Source organism: Sus scrofa, chromosome 10 (assembly GCF_054392235.1).
Source record: "Sus scrofa isolate SSC_HxYL_T2T_F1_AM1 chromosome 10, Sscrofa_HxYL_maternal_Yorkshire_Landrace_v2.0, whole genome shotgun sequence".
Classification (NCBI taxonomy): Eukaryota; Metazoa; Chordata; class Mammalia; order Artiodactyla; family Suidae; genus Sus; species Sus scrofa.
The window spans coordinates 70,344,196-70,366,853 of NC_139392.1; the positions used below are offsets into that span (position 1 = coordinate 70,344,196).

The following is a 22,658-nucleotide window of genomic DNA, read 5'->3' on the forward strand; positions in this document are numbered from 1 at the left end:
GCAGAGACGCCACCAATCCCATTGCACCATAACAAGGAATTCCACTACCAGTGATGTGTTAGACCTTCATCTTTCTTTCTTTTCTTTTTTTTTTTTTTGTCTTTTTGCCATTTCCAGGGCCACTCCTGCAGCATATGGTGGTTCCCAGGCTAGGAGTCTAAGTGGAGCTGTAGTCTCCGGGCTATGCCAGAGCCACAGCAACGCGGGATCCAAGCCACGTCTGCAACCTACACCACAACTCATGGCAACGCCGGATCCTTAACCCACTGAGCAAGGCCAGGGATCGAACCTGCAACCTCATAGTTCCTAGTCAGATTTGTTAACCACTGAGCCATGACGGGAACTCCAGACCTTCATCTTTCTACAGCAATCTTTCTACAACCAGCCCCTGACTGCTCAGATTTTCCTCAGTCTATTCACTTCTTCTGAAAACTAATCTGCACAACATTTTGTTGACTGAATACATTCTCTACACTAATAACAAAAAATAATAAAATGATAAAATAATATACCAATAAAAATAATAATAAATTTTCGCTTGCTGAAACTCTGTTGAGTTGCTGGTATCTACAGGAAGCCTGTGAACCTTACTCTGATGGTCAGATACTCTGTATTAGATATCTGACCATAAGGCTGGCCCCCACCTACCTACAAATATCCCCTTCATCCCAAGCCCCCCCCCAGTACAAGTACACTGCCTCAGTGAAGCTCGTCTTGACCTTTATTCATGTTTATTCCTGGTCCCATCACTCCTGGTCTCTCCCTCCCTTTCCAATTGTCCTCACAACTACAGCTCAAGTAGTTCTTTCCACAAACTGTTTCAAGAAATTAGGGAGTTCCTGTTGTGCCTCAATGGGTTATGAACCTGACTAGTATCTATGAGGACACAGGTTTGACCCCTGGCCCCGCTCAGTGGGTTAAGGATCTGGCGTTGCCGTGAGCTGCAGTGTAGACCGAAGACGTAGCTTGGATCCTAAGTTGCTGTGGCTGTGGTGTAGGCCAGGAGCTGCAGCTCTGAATGACCCCTACCCTGGGAACTTCCATAAGCTGTGGGTGTGGCCCTAAAAAGACAAAAAAAAAAAAAAAAAAAAGAAAAGAAAAAAGAAAGAAAAGAAATCACATGCCCCCAGTGATGGCGCATTGACAGATGATGGTATTTGCATATGTTACTTGCTCTTACATTAAGTCATAAACAGTCACACCTCTTCTTTTTTTGTTTTTGTTTTTTTTTTTTGTTTTTTTGCCATTTCTTTGGGCCGCTCCCACAGCATATGGAGATTCCCAGGCTAGGGGTCCAATCGGAGCTGTATCCACCAGCCTATGCCAGAGCCACAGCAACGCGGGATCCGAGCCGTGTCTGCAACCTACACCACAGTTCACGGCAATGCCAGATCCTTAACCCACTGAGCAAGGGCAGGGACCGAACCCGCAACCTCATGGTTCCTAGTCGGATTGGTTAACCACTGTGCCACGACGGGAAGTCCAATAGTCACACTTCTATTTCTTGTCTCTCCAAACTGATTACAATTTCTCTGAAGTCAGTAAGAAAACCTTACATTTTCTAGTTTATTTTCATGCATCCATTTATTTAAAACAGTTACTGAGATTCTACTTTGTGCCTGGCAATGTACCAGGGTTAAGTCTACTGTGTTTTGATGCAATAAATCCAAAACAGATATTTATTGAAAAATAAAATGTATGCCCTCTGCTAGCAAGCAGTATATTTATTTAAGAAAAGCTTTTTAAAGGCCGTTGCTTTTGAGATCGTATGATCACAAAAGTCCCATAATTTTCAAATAGTAACTGTTGGGAGTTGAAAATATTCACTGGCTCTCATTTTTCAGAATTTAATGTAACTTTTGTAATTCCTGCTAAAAGAATAATATCACCCTTCACTTTTCTTCAGTTTGGTATAAAGTGCTATAAATCAATAAAAAAAGAAACTATTTCGCTACTTGACATCTACAATAATAGGGGACATTTCATCATTCCAGCTTCATAAATAAGCCAGAAACTCTCCAGATCTGGCCAGTTATATTAGTAAAAATTGAGGAAAGTGGATGATTTATTATTTTAATTGCACACAGATTTCTGTTGAGGCTTTATGTCATTTAGCTTACAAATATGTCCATAAAAAGAACAATCTAATATAATAAATATTCAAGTAAATAAAGGTCACCACGACTGTTCTCTTGAGTGACAACAAACACTAAGTGTTACAGTCCCAGATGTTTAATTAAATCGGCCCTGAAGGGACAAAGACGCCACTGGGTAGTCATCACGCTTATGGATACACTTTTCACACTGATGGTATCGGGGGGAAATAGCCATTCTATCTGCATATACCATCCATCTAGAGAGCATCAATCTATCATTATTTGCACCCGTGATTTTCATGCAGTTTTGGATTCTAAGAGTCTCCTGATTTGTAGCACACACACCAAAAAGAAAAAGACGGAAAAAAAAACTTTAAAAATTATTTGTTTATTTTTCATTTATACATAGTATATATTTTATATAAATATATATACTATGTAGTATATTTTCTATTTTTTACATTTATATTTTAATTAATTATTTATTTGGGAGGGGTGTTTTGGGTCTTTTTGTCTTCTAGAGCTGCAGCATGTTGCAGCATGTGGAGATTCCCAGGCTAGGAGTCCAATTATGTTACTCAGCCAGAAAGAAGAATGAAATAATGCCATTTGCTGCAACATGGATGGACCTACTGATGACCCTACTAAGGGAAGTAAGTCAGAAAAAGACAAACATGTGATATCACTTATATGTGAAATCTAAAATAGGACACCAATGAACCTATCTACAAAACAGGAACAAACTCAGACACAGAGAACAGACTTGTGGTTGCCAAGGCCGGGGGAAGCTTGGGAATTTAGGATTAGCAGATGCAAACTATTCTATAGAGAATGGATAGACAATAAAGCCCTACTGGATAGAACAGGGAACTATATTCAATACCCTGCGATAAACCATGATGGAAAAGAATATGAAAAAGAATACATTTTTTGTCACATTGCTGTACATAAGAAATTAACACAACACTGTAAATTGACGACACGTCAATACAATTTTTTTTTTAAAAAAACCCTATTTCCACATTGCAGTAACTTAGTAAAAAACAAAGTCTGTACTGATGCAAAGCAAAGAATAAGAATGTAGGCAAAGGAAAGCAGAGCAGGGTAGCCCAGACAAGCATAGAGATACCTGGCGCAGTGGCACCACAGGAGCTGATATCAGGAGGAAGTACCCAGGCACCACCTGCAGGGTGTTGTTTTGACACAACTTATTTCTGTCTGGGTGGCTCCTAGTTATCAGAGTACAGGACAGTTCTGTCATCATCAGCTGATAACCTGGTCTTATCGGGTTGACACCATCTCCCCAGGTTACTACCTGGAGCATCTCACGCTCCTGAATGCTGGTGATATGGAAAAGCTAATGAGAAAAACAAACTGGAAGGGAATGTGCAGAAAGGAACATAGCTTTTGTTCGGAAGACCACAGCGGATTTTTCCCTTTTTGCGTTTTCCAAAATTCCTAACACATTTTACTGCCTAGATGTCAAATACAAATGGTACAAAGAAGCTGCAGCATCCTCTAAAACACCACACAAAGTACCACAAAAACTTCCTTTCTGAACTTGGGATGTTTGTAATTAATTTCAGCAACATGATGACAAATATAAATTTGTACACAAGAGATGGAGACAGATGGCCCTGCTTCATGAGGGGGTCTTGAAATGAACTCATCCTGATTGTCACTTGGCCCCTTTCTGCTTTTGTTTTTAACAACATGTTGCTCATGTTCCCTAAGAAGCAAATGTACAAAACATTTTTCACCTCATATTATTTATGAAGAACATTTTTTTTTACCTAAAATTCTCATACGCTTCTGCTTGTCGTTTCCATGGGCAGCTCTGGATATTTGTGATAATTTGAAGATAGTCATCCTCTGAATACCTAAAAGTCAAATGGCAATGAAATTAGCAAGGAAAAGATCTCACTCACCGCTAAACAAATCCGTAAGTCTTCTAAAGGATACTTAGAATTCGCTCATTTTAGCCCTCTAAATCTTTTCTGAAATAAGGTGACAGTAGACGAAGGTAAACATCACTCCCGTTTCAAACCCCCTAGGAGCATGCACTTGTTATGCTGATTTAGGAAAGTGTTAACTTGCCTGGATCCTAAGTCAAGTGCTACAAACAAACCATGACAGCACACCAATTCACATGCCAATCTTATGGCCATTTCACCTTAGCTTCTCATTAACAAATAAATATATATTTTCTAGATGTTTCCCATAAATATGTGACTTACCGGTTTTTTCCAGACGCTAAGTTGATAGATTTGCCTTGGTTTATATAGATAAAATTTCCCCCAAATAATCATCTTACATTTTAATCCTGAACAGTACATTGAAAAACCAGATTAGACCAAGTTAAAAGAGATGCATATCAGGGACACCCCATTGTCACGCAGCGGGTTAGGACACAGCGTAGTCTCTGAAGGGGTGTGGGTTTGAACCCTGGCCCTGCACAGTGGTTTAAGGATCTGGCATTGCCGAAGCTATGGCATAGGTTGCAGCTCCTACTGATTCCATCCCTGGCCCAGGAACTTCCATATGCCCTGGATGCAGCCAAAAAAATAAAAAGAGAGAGAGAGAGATGGATATGGGCATAAAAATCTACAGGCACAGCAATAGTTTATCAGGATCCCAGTCCCCAGTAGACCTCTCCTACCTGAAATTCCATCATTAAGTAATAACTCCTTTAATCACAAAATAGCCTCTAGTTCTTAAGGGTTAGCAATTAAAATCCATCTATCCTTTCAAATAGAAAAAAACCTTAAATTTCCTCTCAATTAATACCATAGTCATTAGATGCCAGCTATTTGAGATCAAGGCTTTTTTTTTTTTTTTTTTTTTTACTTTTTAGGGCAGCATCCTAAACACATGGAAGTTCCCCAGGCTAAGGGTTGAATTGGAGCTACAGCTGCAGGCCTATACCACAGCCGCAGCAACACAAGATCTGCACCATGTCTGCGACCTACAGCACAGTTCACAGCATTGCTGGATCCCTGACCCACTGAGTGAAGCCAGGGACTGATCCCCCATCCTCATGGATACTAGTCAGACTCGTTTCCGCTGTGCCACAATGGGAACTCTCTGAGATCATGGTTTTGAAATAAGGAGATAGCGTGTATGTTGGTGAGTGGGTGGGGAAGGCATTCAAGACTTTCATCAAGAAAATTACTTCTCTATCCCCCACCCCCGGTATAATGCAGATCCTCCAAAGTTTATCTCTAAAAGGAAGTATTAATTATGGGTGAGGAAGGTAATCACCCCAGCAATTCCTGCCCATGCAATATAGCTACTTTTATGGACCTCTCTTGTCAATGTTGCCATCAAGATTAATCAAAATTAGTTCTGGTTCCCGTTAGATCACATAGGAAAAGCTGAAAATCTTGCAAGACTTTGTTAAGAAATAAAGGAGAAGCAAAGCAAAGAGATACTATAAGAGAGAATAAAAATAGTTTTACTTGCATACAGGTTTCCAACAGTTTCACCTCACTCCTATGGGTCCCAAGACTTGTCCTAGGACACCAAGTGACTTCTGAGACCTATACTCTAGCTCCAAAGCTTGGTCTAGATATGACACTTCCTAGCTGGAGTAAGGATTGCTTGTCTCCACTTGGTGAGAGACAGCTAAAAACCTTCTGCAAAAAAGCATGAAGATTTAAAAAGAAGAAAACACGCACATTCAGCAGCCTACTCAAGGTTCTTTCAATTTCTGGTTCTTCAAGAAAGAAATGACATTGTGATTATCCTCTCCTGTCCAGAGAAGTCTTGCCTACCAACAAGGCATGGTTTTTAGTCCAATGATCATATTGGAAACAGGACAATAATCAGAGCACCATGTGTACCAGGGTCCATTGGGCTAAGTAACAACAACAAAAAAAAAGCTGTCTCACCTTTTTCACAGAACCAGAATGAATAATCCTAAAATTAATATGGCGCCACAGAAGATGCAGAATTGCCAAAGCAGTCTTGAGGAGGAAGGACAAAGTTGTAGGTATCACCTTCAGATAATATTACAAAGCTACAGTAGTCAAAACAGCATTGATACTGGTGCAAAAACAGACATATGGATCAATGAAACAGAAGAGAGAGCCCAGAAATAAATGCACCATGTCTATGGACAATTAATCTTCAACAAAGGAGGCAAGAATACACACATCAAGAAAAGACAGTCTCTTCAGCAAGTGGTGTTGGGAAAGCTGAAGAGCTACATGTAAATCAATGAAGTCAGAACATACCCTCATATCAAACATAAAAATAAACTAAAAAAGACCTGACTATAAGATACAATACCATCCAACTCCTAGAAGAGAATGTAGGCGAAACATTGTCATAAATGGCATCGCTTCCTTTTTTAAAAAAAATAATTCAATGAATTTTAATGTCTTCTTAGACAGTTTCCCAAAGCTATAGAAATAAAGCAATAATAAACAAATGGGGCCTAATCAAACTTATTCATTTTTGCATAGCAAAGGAAATCATAAGCAAAACAAAAAGACAATATATGGACTGGGAGAAAATACTTGCAAATGATTGCAAAGACTTGTCCTAGTACACCAAGTGACTGACAAGGGATTAATTTCCAAAATATAAAAACATCTCATACAACTCAATATTCAAAAAAACCAAACAACCCAATCAAAAAATGAGAATACCTAAATAGACATTTTGCCAAAGATGACTTACAGACTGCCAATAGGCACATGAAAAGATGCTCAACTTCACTAATTATGAGAGAAATGCAAATGAGAAATTACAATAAGGTTATCACCTCACACCAGAGTGGCCATCATCAAAAAATTTACAAATAGTAAATGCTAGAGAGAGTGTAGAGAAAAGGGAACCCTCATATACTGTTTGTGGGAATGTAAACTGGTACAACTACCATGCAAAACAGTACAGAGGTTCCTTAAAAACTAAAAATAGAGTTATCATATCATATATATAGTAATTCCACTCCTGGGCATATATCTAGAAAAGACAAAAACTCTAATTCAAAAAGATACATGCTCCCAATATTCACAGCAGCATTATTTACAATAGCCAAGACAGAGAAGCCACCTAAATGTCTATCTACAGACGAATGCATAAAAAAAGATGTGGTATATATAGACAATGGAATATTACTCGGCCACAAAAAAGAACAAAATAATGCCATGTAGAGCAACATGGATGGACCTAGAGATTATCATTATAAGTAAAGTAAGTCAGACAGGGGAAGACAAACATTTTATGATATAATATACATACACATATATGATAGAGAGAGAAATAAGTTAAAAGTAAAAACATGGAGAAAGATATACCATAGTAGAACTAATTAAAATGAAGCTGAAGTGCTATATTTATATCAAGTAGACTTCTGAGCAAGGAATATTAGTATGAAAAATAGGCTAAAAGCAGAAATAGGTAAAATTGGAAGAAAAAGATCAATGAAATTAAAAGCTGCTTCACTGAAAAATCAATAAAATTGATAAACTTCCTGCCACACTTATCGGGTAAAAGAGAAGATACAAATGGCCAATATTAGTAATGAGAGAGGGTACAGCACCAACATCCTATAGACATTAAAAGTATAAAGACTTTATGCCAACAAACTTGACAACATAGATGCAATGGACGTATTCATTAAAAGACGCAAACTATCAAAGCTCATTCAAGAAGAGACAGATAACATGAATAGTCCTATAGTTGTTAATAAAATTGAATTTGTAATTAAAATTCATTCTACAAAGAATACACCAGGCCTAGATGGCTTCACTGAAGAATTTTTATCAAACATTTAAGTAATATGAATACCAATTCTATACAAACTCTTCTATATAACTGACGCAGGAGGATACTTCCCAACTCATTCTATAAGAAGAGTGTTACCTGGATGCCAAAACCAGAAAACAATATTAAAAGAACAGGAACAATAAAAGACCCTACAGACCAAAATCCCCCATAAACATAGATGCAAAAATCCTTAACAAAACATTAGCAAGTTGAATTTGACAATATGTTAAAAGGATAAGGCCCTAGGACCAACTCAGGTGTACCACAGGAAAAAAAGACTCGTTTACATAAAGATCAATCAATGCTACTCATCACAGTAATAGAATAAAAAAGAAAAACCAAATAATATTCTCAATAAACATGGCGGTGTGTGAAAAGCACTTGATCTAATTCAATAGTTAGCCATGACAAATGTTCTTAGTTAATCCAGTACAGAGGGAAATTTACATAACTTTAGATAAAGAGAATCTACCAAAAAATACCTAACAGCCAGGACCATACAAAATGGTGAAGGAATGAATGCTCTTTCATTAACATCAAGAACAAGTCAGGGATATCCATTCTTACCATCTCTATTGCATGTTGTGCTAGAGGTCCAACCAGAGCAATAAGACAAGAAAAAGAAAGTCATCCAAATTTAAAAAGGAATAATTAAAACTGTCTATTCAGAGATGATATGATCATCTAAGGAATCTACAAAACTGCAATTTAGAAGAACTGCAAGATATAAGGTCAGAATACTGAATCAATTATATTTCTATACACTAGCAAGAAACAATGAAAATTAAATTTTAAATATTCCATTTATAGTATCATCATAGTATACTATTTTGATATCATCAAAATGTAAAAAGCTTAGAAATATATTTGACCAAAGATATGCAATACCTGTACACTTAAAAGCACAAAATATTCCTAAGAGAAATTAAATAAGACAAATAAAAAAAGCAACGTCGGGAGTTCCCACCCTGGCACAGCAGAAATGACTCTGACTAGGAACCATGAGGTTGTGGGTTTGATTCCCAGCCTCGCTCAGTGGGTTAAGGATCTGGCACTGCCACGAGCTGTGGTGTAGGTCTCAGATGCGGCTCAGATCTGGCTTTGCTGTGGCTCTGGCGTATGCCTGTAGCAACAGCTCCGATTAGACCCCTAGCCTGGGAACCTCCATATGCCACAGGTGAGGCCCTAAAAAGACAAAAAAAAAAAAAAAATTACATGGAGATTTAAAGACTTGGAATAGACAACAGAATTTGAAAATTAAAACAACAAATTTGGAAGAGCCATACTACCTATTGTAGGGCTTACGATAGTGCCATAATAATCAGAGTAGTATCTTATTTATACAGATAAATTAATGGCACAATAGAAAATGCGAAAATAGAGCTTTTCAATGTAATTCAAAGGGAAAATACAATATTTTAACAAATGTTGCTGAAACAATTGGATAGCTATCGATTTTTCCAAAAAATTATTGTCCTTATCTTGTTTCACCTACAAATATTAATGCAAAACGGATCATTAATCTAGACGTGATAACTAAAATTGGAAAACTTCTAGAAAAAACATTAAAAAATCATAATGACCTTGTGTTTTGTACACACTATGCACATAATGTAAAACCTATAAAAGGAGATATCTATAAACTAAACTTCAAGGACAATTCTTATAGTAATCTGATGAGCCTGGTATTAATCATTAGTGTTCAAGCCTTAAACTTGCAGTGTTAATTTCAATACCTACTTGAATTCATTTTATTCATAAGGAAAATCTGAGATAATATAATAACTGATGATGGATTTTTAATGTGTACAACAATTTTTGACAGTAGCTTAGGGATGACTACTAAAGCTAAATACATACAAATCTGAGCCCAGCAGTTTTCAGGGTCTACCCAAGATTTCTCTCACATATGTAGACAAAGAGATGTATTCATGTATGTTCAATACTATCCTACAATGGCAAAAAAAAAGTGAAAATAGTTATCTTTCTCGTAGGAAAATAAACAACAGATTATTAATTGAGCTTAAAAAATTCACTTTTCAAAAAGATAATGAAAAGTCAAGCCACAGACAGAGAAAAAAATATTTGCATGACACATAAATGATAAAGAACTTGTACCCAGGCTATGTAAAGAACTTTGAAAATTCAATGATAAGGTCAAGAACCCAATTAAAAACTGGGCCAAAGATCTGAATAGACACTTCACCACAGATGACAGGGGGAAAACTGACACATGAAAAGATGCTCAACAAAGTCAGTAGGGAAATGTGAATTAAAATCACAATTATATACCACTTACACATCCACGAGAATGGCTAAAATTGAAAAGACAGACCATGTTAAGTTTGGCAAGGAACAGAGTAATTGGAATCTTCATACACTACTGAGAACATAAAATATGCAACTATTTCTAAAAACCATTTGGTAATTTCATCAAAGGGTAAACATATCTACCATGCAACGCGGCTATTTCACTCCTAGATATTTACCCGAGAGAAATGAAAACTTAGATCCACAAAAAGACTTGTGCACACTAATGTTCATAGCAGCTTGATTTTTAACAGCTCCAAACTAAAAATCATCCAAATGGCCATTAAGAGGTGAATGGATGCCTAACACAATATTGTAAATCAACTATACTTCAATTAAAAAAAATTTTTTAAACTGTTGTGTAGAGTTCCCTTGTGGCGCAGCAGGTTAAGGATCTGCCATCATCACTGCTGTGGCTCAGGTTGCTGCTGTGGTGCAGTTCATTTCCTAGCCCGGGAACTTCTACATGCCAGAGAAGTTCCAAAACAAAAACAAAAACAAGAACTACTGTATAGCACAGGGAACTATACTCAGTATTTTGTAATAACCTATAAGGGAAAAGACTTTGAAAAACAGTGTGTGTGTGTGTGTGTGTGTGTGTGTATAAATGAATTGCTGTGCTGTATGCCTGAAACTAACATGATATTATAAATCAACTACGCTTCAATAAAAAATTAAAAATTAAAAAAGAGGAGTTCCCGTCGTGGCTCAGTGGGTAATGAACCCAACTGGTGTCCATGAGGAGGCAGGTTTGATCCCTGGCCTTGCTCAGTGGGTTAAGGATCCACTATTGCTGTTAGCTGTAGTATAGGTCGCAGGTGCAGCTCGGATCCCACATCGCTGTGGCTGTGGTGTAGGCTGACAGCTACAGTTCCGATTCACCCTTAGCCTGGGAACCTCCATATGCCACAGGTGCGGCCCTAAAAAGACAAAAATTTAAAAAGAGATAAATGGATGAATAGATTGTGCTATTTACCTACAATGGAATATCGTTGTTTTTATGTGGTGATAAAAAGGAATGCATTACTGATACCTGCAAAAACATGAATCAATCTCAAAGTCAGTACACAGAATGAAAAAACAGAGACCAATGAGAGCACACCATGTAGATTCCACTCCAGAACATGAAAGCTGGTCGACAGGGACAGAAAGCACAAGAGGCGCTGGCTGGACCGGGGGCAGGCACGTGAGGGATGGATGACAAAAAGAGCGTGAGAAACCTTTGGTGGGTGACAGACATGCTCCCAGTTTGGGCTGCAGTGATGGCACATGTGTACACCAAGCCTCTTCACCTTGCACACTTAAGGGGCACTTCGTTGTATGTCATTTACATCTCAAAGAATTTTCAAAATGTTCATACTGGGCTTAAAATTTGTACTTTTCCATGGTGATAGAAATACGAAGCACTATACACTGGCCATTGTTAAGAACCAAGTATTTAAAATTTCTATAGTATATTTAAATGAATATGTATCTTAAAGACCTAACTGGTTGCAAGCTCCTGATCCCAAACTCCTAATTTATCTCCCCCTCTCCCCCCACTATCCTCTTTGGTAACCGTAAGTTTGTTTTCCATGTCTGTGAGTCTGTTTCTGTTTTGCACATAAATTCATTTATTTGGGAGTAACATATACACACAACCATACCTAAAACAAACAAGAACCTACTGTATAGCAGAGGTAGTTATACTTAACCACAGTAGAAAAGAATACAAAAAGGAATATATACCTACACACACGTATATAGGAGTCACTCTGCTGTACGCCTGAAACTGACACAACATTGTCAATTAACTACACTTCGTTAAAAGAAATGGCTGAGAAATTATTTTAAAAAACAAAGACCTAATGTCACGACTTTCTATGTGCTCTCAGATTTCCTTGACCAGTGCTCCAATAATAAATAGCCTTACTGACATTGAATTTCATCCTGTGTTGACACCTGGCTTCCCCGTCTAGACCATAACTCTGCCCACAATGGCAGGGAACTAACACAATCCCAGGTCAAGCTCATTACTCTTGTTCACCCAGGAAATGCATGCTTCAGTATAAACATGAAACATAATGCGGTCCTGAACTACAGTGAATGAGTTCGGAGAGACATTTCCTTATTTTGTGGATTATGGTCTCTATGTAAGAATATTCCCCAGTGCTCACTCCCACTCCTTGACCTGTTCACAAACCACCCTATCTTAAAGCCTAGCTCTCCTTGATGGTGTTGGCTGAAGAGTCTCAGATTAAAGCTTAAGAGCTGGTCAGCCGCTTCTGCCAGCCCATGAACCCAACTTATCCTTCCTACATTCCCAATTTCTTAGCCCCAAATCAAAAGGGTATGCACCTGTGCATGTATCTGATTGCACTTTCATCCTTTTTGCAATGATGAACCCATATGTTGGCTGCCCCCATCTGCATCTGTGAACTCCCTCAACAGGGATCAGTGCAGAATTTGTGGGATTTCACACAGGAAATGGAGGAAAAGGGTTATGTTGCTAGAGATCTAGCGTGTGTAACTTTTAAAACAAAAAACCCACAGTAAACCCCTATCTCATCTTGGCCAACTTTTCTCAGTCCTCTTTGCTGGCATAGGCTGAGTGTGGGGAACCTTTCTGGCCTATCCTCCTACTTTCCTTCTCATTATTATGCTAGAGCAGGCTCATACAAGCTTGGGAGAGCTGCCTGTTAAATTTCCAGCAATGTTACAAGCACACTATAAAATCACTGATGGAGCTCCTGCTGTGGTGCAACAGGCCTGGTGGTGTGTTGGGAGTGCTGGGACGTGGCGTGGGCTTGATTCACAGCCCAGCACAGTGGGTTAAAGATCTGGCATTGCCACAGCTTCAGCTTACGTGAAGACAATAGCTTGGATCAGATCCCCGGACCGGGAGCTCCATAGGCCACCCCCCTAAAATTAAAAATAAAATCACTGGTAGCCTGAAACTGGCCAAGGTGGGAGTGTTTACACCATAGGAATTGCCAATGGGTTCCCTCCTCCTCAAGCTGGTGGTTAAACATGGGTACATCACTGCTCCTCTATCTCTCCAACTCTCACCCCTCATCCACGACCTGTAAGCCCTGCTCAAAAACACTTCATTCTCTCCCCTCTTTGAGTCTAATGGAGGCTGGCTGAGAAGGCGAGGTGAGACTCTGCAGCCACACACGACCCAGTAAGAGACTGATTCAAAACAGTCAGACAAAACTCTACTTAAAAGAGACATATGGAGCTCCTGTCGTGGTGCAGTGGTTAACGAATCTGACTAGGAACTATAAGGTTGTGGGTTCGATCCCCGCCCTTGCTCAGTGGGTTAAGGATCTGGCGTTGCCGTGAGCTGTGGTGTAGGTTGCAGACGCAGCTTGGATCCCATGTTGCTGTGGCTCTGGCGTAGGCTGGTGGCTACAGCTCCAATTCGACCCCTAGCCTGGGAACCTCCATATGCCACGGGAGCGGCCCAAAGAAACAGCAAGAAGACAAAAAAAAAAAAAAAAGAGAGAGAGACACGCACCTGCATGTTCATTGCAGCACTATTCACAATAGCCAGGACATGGAAATAACCCAAATGTCCATCGACAGATGATTGGATTTGGAAGATGTGGTCTATATACACAATGGAATACTTCTCAGCCATAAAAAAGAATGACGTAATGCCATTTGCAGCAACATGGATGGAACTAGAGAATATCATCCTGAGGGAAATGAGCCAGAAAGACAAAGACAGATACCATATGATATCACTTCTAACTGGAATCTAATATCCAGCACAAATGAACATCTCCTCAGAAAAGAAAATCATGGACTTGGAGAAGAGACGTGTGGCTGCCTGATGGGAGGGGGAGGGAGTGGGAGGGATCGGGAGCTTGGGCTTATCAGACACAATTTAGAATAGATTTACAAGGAGATCCTGCTGAATAGCATTGAGAACTTTGTCTAGATACTCATGTTGCAACAGAACAAAGGGTGGGGGAAAAAATGTAATTGTAATGTATACATGTAAGGATAACTTGATCCCCTTGCTGTACAGTGGGAAAATAAAAAAATAAATAAAAATAAATTTTTAAAAAAGCTACAACCAATGAAAAAAATAAAAAAAAAAAACCAAAAAATAGTCCTGAGCCTCAGTGAAACAAAACTATCATATTAGATACAAATGGCAACCACAACCTTGGGAAACTAAAGGTGACTTTATTTCTCCCAAGATTTTGAGGAAATGCTCTTAGGTGTATTAAACTTTGGCTCACTTGAAAAGCAGAGTTTGTGTCACCTTTTTTTTTTTAAATGGCTGCACTGATGGCATATAGAAGTTCCTGGGCCAGGGACTGAATCCAAGCTGCAGCTGCAACCACGCCAGATCCTTGAACCCACTGTGCCAGGCCAGGGATCGAACCCATGCCTCAGTAGTGAGCTGAGCCTCTGCAGTCAGGTTCTTAACCTACTGTGTCACCACAGGAACTCTAAGCTCGTATCACTTTGAAATCCTTCTTCCCTTTATATCAAACTGAGTCTAGAACATGAAAATTATCACCCATTTGGCAATCAAAATAACAAAGCATCGTGAAATATGCATCCTCTTTAAAACATTTTGTTTTAAAGACATATATCCCCCAATAAATTGTAGCTGGCTCCAGCTTAACTTAACATTGGAAGATGTCAATCGTAATGTCTCTAATTTTACTAGTGAATTAGCCACATGGAAGGGCTTTTGACTTTATGGTCCCTGATATTTAAAACCAGGTTGAACCCCTGACAGCAGACCCATCTATTATAAAAGGAGAAACACTCCTGGCCATTTTACAATCAAAAGACAACACTCAAGCTGCTTACTTCCTCAGGTTGCTCTGTTGAAAGAATTTTTTTTGAGGTCCAGGCTAGAAATGAAACATTATCCTCTGATATCATAAAAAGGAAGACTGGAGAATAAGGGACGTCAAAGGAAGTTTTTTTCCTCTCCAGGCCTGCCCTTTTCTACTGAAAAATAAATCGCCAAGCTGCTTTTTTAGCAAATTAAGATTACCACAGTACCATCATGATTTGCAAGGTGGGAGCAGGGCTAGAGAAAGAAAAATCACATATATGCTACAAGTGTGGGCTAATCTGTGCAATAAATGTGCCTCTCTCGAAGTTTCCTATTGAGTAAAATGCTCTAAATCACATCACGCTTTCTGCAAACTGATACTTATCGTTGGTTTTCAGTTGCAAAGTGTTGCCTTCCCCCCCCCCCATTGTGAGGCAGCTATCCATATGACATCACCCCTATTTTTATGGCTGACAAAACCAAAAGTTCAAAGAAGATAAACAGCGAGCTCAATGTTGTACTGGGAGAGGATGAGCTAAGAATTAAAGTCACATCTTTTGATTCACAGCCCGGCTCCCTTTCCAATATATCATGCTGCATCTCATCTATTTTCATCATGAAACTGAAAATTAATCCCATCACAAGTATTTTCTGGTACCAAGACATATCATAAATTATACTAAATAATGCAGCAAGTTATTTTCAAAAGAATAAATAATGGCCATTTAAGTCATTATTAATACTACTCAAGATGAGAGACAAATGATAAACAACATGCTAAACGATACAAAGCCAATACCGCATGAACATTTCAAGTATTTTTCAAGAAACTTCCCTTCGGAGACGCAGACCCACAGGCTATGACTAGTTTTATCTCAATTAGGATATAAATAGAGCTTTTCAAAAGGTATCATTTATGGTTAATTTAACCATTAAACATTTATTGGGTACTTCTTAGGTACCTCAACATTATCTTGAGGATATTCATTTATTAGTCCTGTAAAACTGGAATATTAGTCAGTCTAAGAGCTGAGATACTGATTTAGCTTCCTCTAACATCTCTACTTGGTGAAAGGCAACCTCTTTGTCTACAGAAATGGGTGTGGACACCTCAAGGATATTAAGTCAGCAAGCTTCTAAGTGGAGTTCTGGGTTGTCCAAACAATCTTTATTTGTATATATTTTTTAATCATTTATTTATATATATATATATTTTTTTCTACTGTACAGCATGGTGACCCAGTTACACATACATATATGCATTCTTTTTTCTCACATGACGTGTTCCATCCTAAGTGACTAGACAGAGTTCCCAGGGCTACACAGCAGGATCCCATTGCTAATCCATCCCGAAGGCGACATTCTGCATCTATTTACTCCAAGCTCCCAGTCCCTCCCGCTCCCTCCCACTTTCTCTTTGCAACCACAAGTCTATTCTCCAAGTCCATGATTTGCCTTTCTGTGGAAAGGCTCCTTTGTGCCGTATATTAGATTCCAGATACAAGTGATATCGTATGGTATTTGTCTTTCTCTTTCTGACTTCACTCAGGATGAGAGTCTCTAGTTCCATCATGTTACTGCAAGTGGCATTATTTTTTTATTTCTTTTTTTTACTCAATGAATTTTATTACATTTATAGTTGTACAACAATTTTGTAGCTAGTTTCCACAAAACCCCTGAGGATCTCAGGTCTATCTGAAAATAAATTGTGCAAGTCAATACAGCGCTGTAAGATCTGCAGTCAGAGGAGCCAATCATTTCCACTGGGCAATGCTTTTTGAAGGAATGGGGATCAATGTGTGGCAGCTCAAAAAGACAGGTATGGAGCAGGTAAACTGAACTGAACTATGAAGAGCACTGATATGCAGACATTTCATCCATTAAAGGGAAGGGCATTCAATTTACATTGTGTGTAACTCTGCATGATGATAACTTCTAATTAGAATGCTATGGTGACTAGACATAGTTCCCAGTGCTACACAGCAGGATCTCATTGCTAATCCATTCCAGAGGCAATAGTTTGTACCTATTAACTTATGATGGAACATAATAATGTGCAAAAATAGAACACGTACGTGTGTGTAACTGGGTCATCATGCTGTACAGTAGAAAAAATAACTATTAAAAAATAATAGTAAAAGCTGAGACAATGATAAAAAAATCAGATCTTAAAGTAAATAATATTTTTTATTTTTGAAAAAAAATAGGAGCTACTGCTGTGGGCCCACACCCTAGCCCAACTAGCATAAGAGAAAGGACACTCCAACTTTTATTCTCTGCATACCTTTGAGTGTCCCACAGACAAGTTATATATTCCAAAAGAGCTTGAGGAATTAATTCTTAAAGATACTACCATTCCTCTTTATGGCACCAGAAAAATCTCCAAATTGCTACATTTGAAAAAGTCAAATATTGTTGTTGTTGTTTTTTAAAAGAACACGTACTCTGTCCTAGGCCATTAACTTTTGAGGTTTTGATAGTAATTATATGTTTAAGACACTCTAAGAAATGCTACAAGGCATTCCCTGGTGGCATGGCAGGTTAAGGATCCAATGTTGTCAGTGCAGTGACTCGGGCTGCTGCTGTGGCGAAGGTTCAACACCTGCCCAGGAACTTCTACATGCATTAGGCAAAGCCAAAAAAGAAAAAATTCTGGAGTTTCTGCTGTGGTGTATGCAACAGGATCAGAAGCATTTTGGGAGCACTGGGATATAGGTTCGATCCCCAGCCCAGCACAGTGGGTTAAGGATCCAGCACTGCTTTAACTGTGGCTCGGTTGCAACTGTGGCTCGGATCTGATTCTTGGCCCAGGAACTCCACACGCTGTGGGGCGGCCAAAAAAAAAAAAAAAAAAAAAAAATGCTGCAAGCAGTGATTACCATTAGCCAAGCAAGAGGCAATGGGGTGTCCATTTATAAAGGAGTGGAACATGGTCTAGGAAAGGTGACACAGACCAATGTAGCAAGCCAAGGGCTAGCAACAGATGTGAGAAAGCTAAGTCCATATACTAAGTCCATATACTACCCAGAAAGACCTATATCTGGAGGTGTAGGAGAGGGTCCCTGGATACAAGCGGTGGCCTTCAGTAGGGGCTGTGGTCATCCCTACACGCACACAGAGGGAGCCAGGGGTCTAAGTGTCCTTTTCCCACTTTTCCCTCTCCTTCCAATGACTCCCAGAACATGACCCAAACCGAATGCCAAATGTTGGGAGAACCCAACTAAGGTAGCACAAGGAAGGCAACCTTCTGGAACAAGAAGCAAGAACCAAAAAGGTAGAGAGAAGATCTGGAAGGTTAAAAAGGAATACAGAGCAGAGCTCCCACTGTGGCTCAGAAGGTTAAGAACCTGACACAGTCTCCCAGAGGATGCCAGTTTGATACCTGGCCTTGCTCAGTGGGTCAAGGATCTGGCATCACCACAAGCTGCAGCACAGGTTGCAGATACAGCTTGGACCTTGCGTTGCTGTGGCTAGGATGTGGGCCCACAGCAGTAGCTCCGATTCGACCCCTAGCCTGGGAACTTCCATATCCCACAGGTGTGGCTCTAAAAAGAAAAAAAGAAAAAGGAATACATGGCATAAATGTAAAGCTTTTCATGGGGCTATCATAATTATTTTTGGATAACAATTTACTTCACTGGACTAATTTAATATAATGCCAAAGGCAAGAAGTACCTCACAGTAAACAAAAGATATAAAATTTTAAGTATCTCTTTCATAAATATCAGCAACATACAAATACATCACCAGGAGACAAAGAATGAATACACAAAGAGAGGGGGAGAAAAAGATAAGCTATATTTTCTCTCACAACACAATCACTATATGATTTCTGAAGATTGAAAAAAAAAGATGACCCACTTTTCAAGCTTATAGAAAGAAATCTTCAGACATAGACAGAGATATCCAGAGTTGAACATAATAATTTAGTGATCTTATACTATCAATTTTTAGAACTAGGACTCTGTCTATTGCAAGAACTCAGAAAGAACCAGTAAATTTCGTGTTTCTCCAGCTCATGAAGAATTTCATCATTACATAGAATGGGTTACAATCCTGAAGGAGCTAGCATGGTGAGTACACCTGATAAGATTTTTAAACCACTGGCTTTTGAGCCTTTTGCCTTTTTAATTCTTTGGAACCACATAAGGAGAGTTGATCTTTCCTCCCTGGGTCCTTTGCAACACTCTATACCCACCAAGTATCTTTACAGCACTTATCCTTTTGTTTTTGTGCATTTACTCAATAAATACTTACTAAGCATCTGTATGTGTGAGGTATGGTCCTAGAGATCAATCATACAACAGTGAACAAAACAGAATTTTTTTAAAAATCTACATGCTCATGAAATTTGTATTGTAATAGGGGGTGACAGGCAATAAACCAAATGTATGGGCTGAATTGTGTTCCCCCAATTCATAATTATAATCCTAATGCCCAACACTTCAGAATATGACTACATTTAAATATAAGGCCCTTTTTACCACTGTACCCGTGGCATATGGACATTCCCCGGGGCCAGGGGTTGAATCGGAGCTGCAGCTGCAACCTACGCCACAGACAGGACAACACAGGATCCAAGCCACATCTGCTACCTACGTTGCAGCTTATGGCAACAATGGATCCTTAACCCACTGAGCAAGGCCAGGGATCAAACTCATATCCTCACAGAAACAATGCTGCGTCCATAACCCCCTGAGCCACAACAGGAACTATAAGATGAGGCCTCTTAATAGGGAACCTCTGCCCACAGGTGCAGCAATGCCAGATCCTTAACCCCCAGAGACAAGCCTGATCATTAACCCACTGCACCACAGCAGGAACTCCTCAAAGTATTTTCTGTTTTCCCTTTCTACTGCCTCCTGGACTCACTGCATAGTATGGATTATGCTGTTTAATTTCTACATATTTGTGAATTTCTCAAATTTTTCCCTCTTTATTTTAAATTTCATTAAAACGGTCAGATAATATACTTTGTATTTTTTCTATTCTTTAGATGTACTGAGGTTTCTTTTCTAACCAAGCATATGATTTATCCCAGTCAGTATTTTGTGTGCATTTGAGAATTATATTCTATTGTTGGGGGTGTATTCTACAGATGTCTGTTAAGTCTAGTTGGTTTTATACTGCTGTTCAATTCTGCTATTACCTTGTGGATCTTCTGTCTGGTGTTGTATTCAATATTGAAAATAGAAAGTCCCCAATTATTTGAATTGCATATTTCTCCCATTGTCAGTTTTTGCTTTGTGTCTTTTTGGTGCTCTACAGTCAGATGCACATGTGTTTATAATTGTTATATCTTCCTGCTGGATTGACTCTTTTATGATATAACCTCTGTATTTCTCCTAATACTTTTTGTTTTAAAAGTTTATTTTTCATAGCCATGCTAGCTTTCTTGTGGTTGCCCTTTGCATGATATATATTTTTCCATCCTTCTACTTTCAATCTATTTGTATATTTGAATCCAAAATGTGTCTTTTGTAGACAGCATAGAGTTTGATCATGTTTTTAAATCCAGTCTGACAATCTCTGCCTTTTGACTGCATGACTTAATCCCTCTATACTTAATGGTATTACTGTTATAGTTAGATTTACCTCTGCTATTTTACTTTCATTTTTATATGCCCATGTAGTTTTGGTTCCTCTAGTCTTCCTTCACAGCTTTCCTTTGCCTTACATTTGCCCTACATGCCTACTTCTAATGTAGCATTTTAACATATTTAATAATTTTCACTAACATTTTTTAATGGTAGCTCTAGGGTTTACCATATACATCTTATGAGAATCAGCTTCAATCCTTCAGGTCCAAGGATGATGAGAAATGAGACCTGAAGGTTGTGAAAAGTGAGAGGAGAGGAGGAGGAATCTACAAAGAAGGAGAAGCCAGAGTATTGTAAATATTGGACCTTCTTACTACACGTGAGCTGCTGAAGAGTGGAAATAACTTCTTTCTCTCCTTGTGTCCTTTAAGCAAGAGTTCTCCTCATGTTACAAAATAAAAGCAGGTTCACAGATTTCAAAATCTGACTTATGGTTACCCAAGGGAAAACAGGGTGGGTAACCCCGTGGGGTGGGGGTGGGGACAAATTAGGAGGCTGGGATTAACATATGCACACCGCTATATAAAACAGAGAATCAACAAGGACCTCCCGTAGCACAGAGGAAACTCAACTCAGTATTCTCTAACAACCTAGATGGGAAAAGAATCTGCAAAATAATGAATATACATATAATTGAACCACTTTGCTGTACACCTGAAGCTAATACAGCATTGTAAGTCAACTATAGGACAATAAAATTTAAAAAAATAAGGAATTCCATATATCCAGACAAAATTAATTCAAAAAGTTACACGTACTCCTACGTTCACTGCAGTACTACTCACAACAGCCAAGACATGGAAACAACCTAAATGTCCATTGACAGAGGAACGGATTAAGAAGATGTGGTACATACACACAAAGGAATACTAATCAGCCATAAAAAAGCACAAACTAATGCCATTTGCAGCAACATGGATGCAACTAGAGATTCTTATTCTAAGTGAAGTCAGAAAGAGAAAGACAAGTATCATATGATATCACTTATATGTGGAATCTAAACCATGGCACAAATGAACCTATCTACAAAAGAGAAACGGACTCAAAGACACAGTTAGAACAGACTTGTGGTTGCCAAGGGGGAGGGAGAGGGAGGGGAAGGGACTGGGAGTTTGGGGTTAGTGATGCAACTATTCCATTTAGAATGGAGAAGCAATGAGGTCCTGCTGTGCAGCACGGGGAACTATATCCAGTCTCTTGGGAAAAACCATGATGGAAGACAGTATAATAAAAAAAAGATAGTATATACATACACACACACACACATATACACGTAGGTACATATATATATGCATGCCTGGGTCACGACGCTGTACAGCAGAAATTGACACAACACTGTAAATCAACTATACTCTAATAAAAATAGAATAAAATTGAAAAAAAAGAGTTCTCAACCTGCTCTCAACCTCGCACACTTTGAGAAAGCTCCCGGGGAGTCTGCTAACACAACTCAGGTTGAGAATGACTGTTTCTGGACCTGTCACAGTGCTGGGCACAGAGGAGCTACTGAAACTGAAATTTAATATAGTAAATATAAATTTAATATGATGAGAATGTAAAAACATCACCCAGAGGTAATGTTCCATTTGCATGGATATTCCACAGTTTGATTATCCATTCACCCACTGATGAGCATTTGGGCTGTTTCCAGTTTGGGGCTATTCCAAGTAAAGTAGCTATGAATTTTGTGTACTGAAAGGAAGAACCTATTCCTTTTATTTTGAGGGTGAAGCTCAAAATCATGATACTGAATGAAAGAAGCCAGATCGCCCCAAAGAAGAGTATTTACTGTATGATCCCTTTACACAAAATTCTATAAAATGCAGACTAATCTATGGTGACAGAGAGCAGATCAGGGGTGTCCTAGAGGAAGGGAATGAGCAGAGTGTCAAGAGGGATGGATTACAATGAGAAGATTTGGGGGGAGGTGACAGATTTGTTCACCTTATTGAATGTGGTGATGGCGACACAAGGGTATTAATAGGTCAACATTTAGCAAATTGTACACTTAAAATATTTGTAATTCACTGTATGTCAATTACACCTCAATTAAGCTGTTTAAGATTAATGGACCAACATGAATAAATACAT

The 22,658-nt window shown here is 38.8% G+C and overlaps 1 protein-coding gene across 2 annotated transcripts in view; it reads right to left on the reverse strand.

Moving 5' to 3' along the window:
• Positions 1 to 22,658, reverse strand: part of ST8SIA6 (ST8 alpha-N-acetyl-neuraminide alpha-2,8-sialyltransferase 6) — a 149,059-nt gene that overhangs the window by 42,433 nt on the left and 83,968 nt on the right. For both annotated transcript variants that reach the window (XM_021064812.2, XM_084980193.1), the window contains one exon: positions 3,890 to 3,976. In XM_021064812.2, the coding sequence (XP_020920471.1) occupies positions 3,890 to 3,976 (87 nt within the window). The remainder of the gene's footprint in view (positions 1 to 3,889; positions 3,977 to 22,658) is intronic.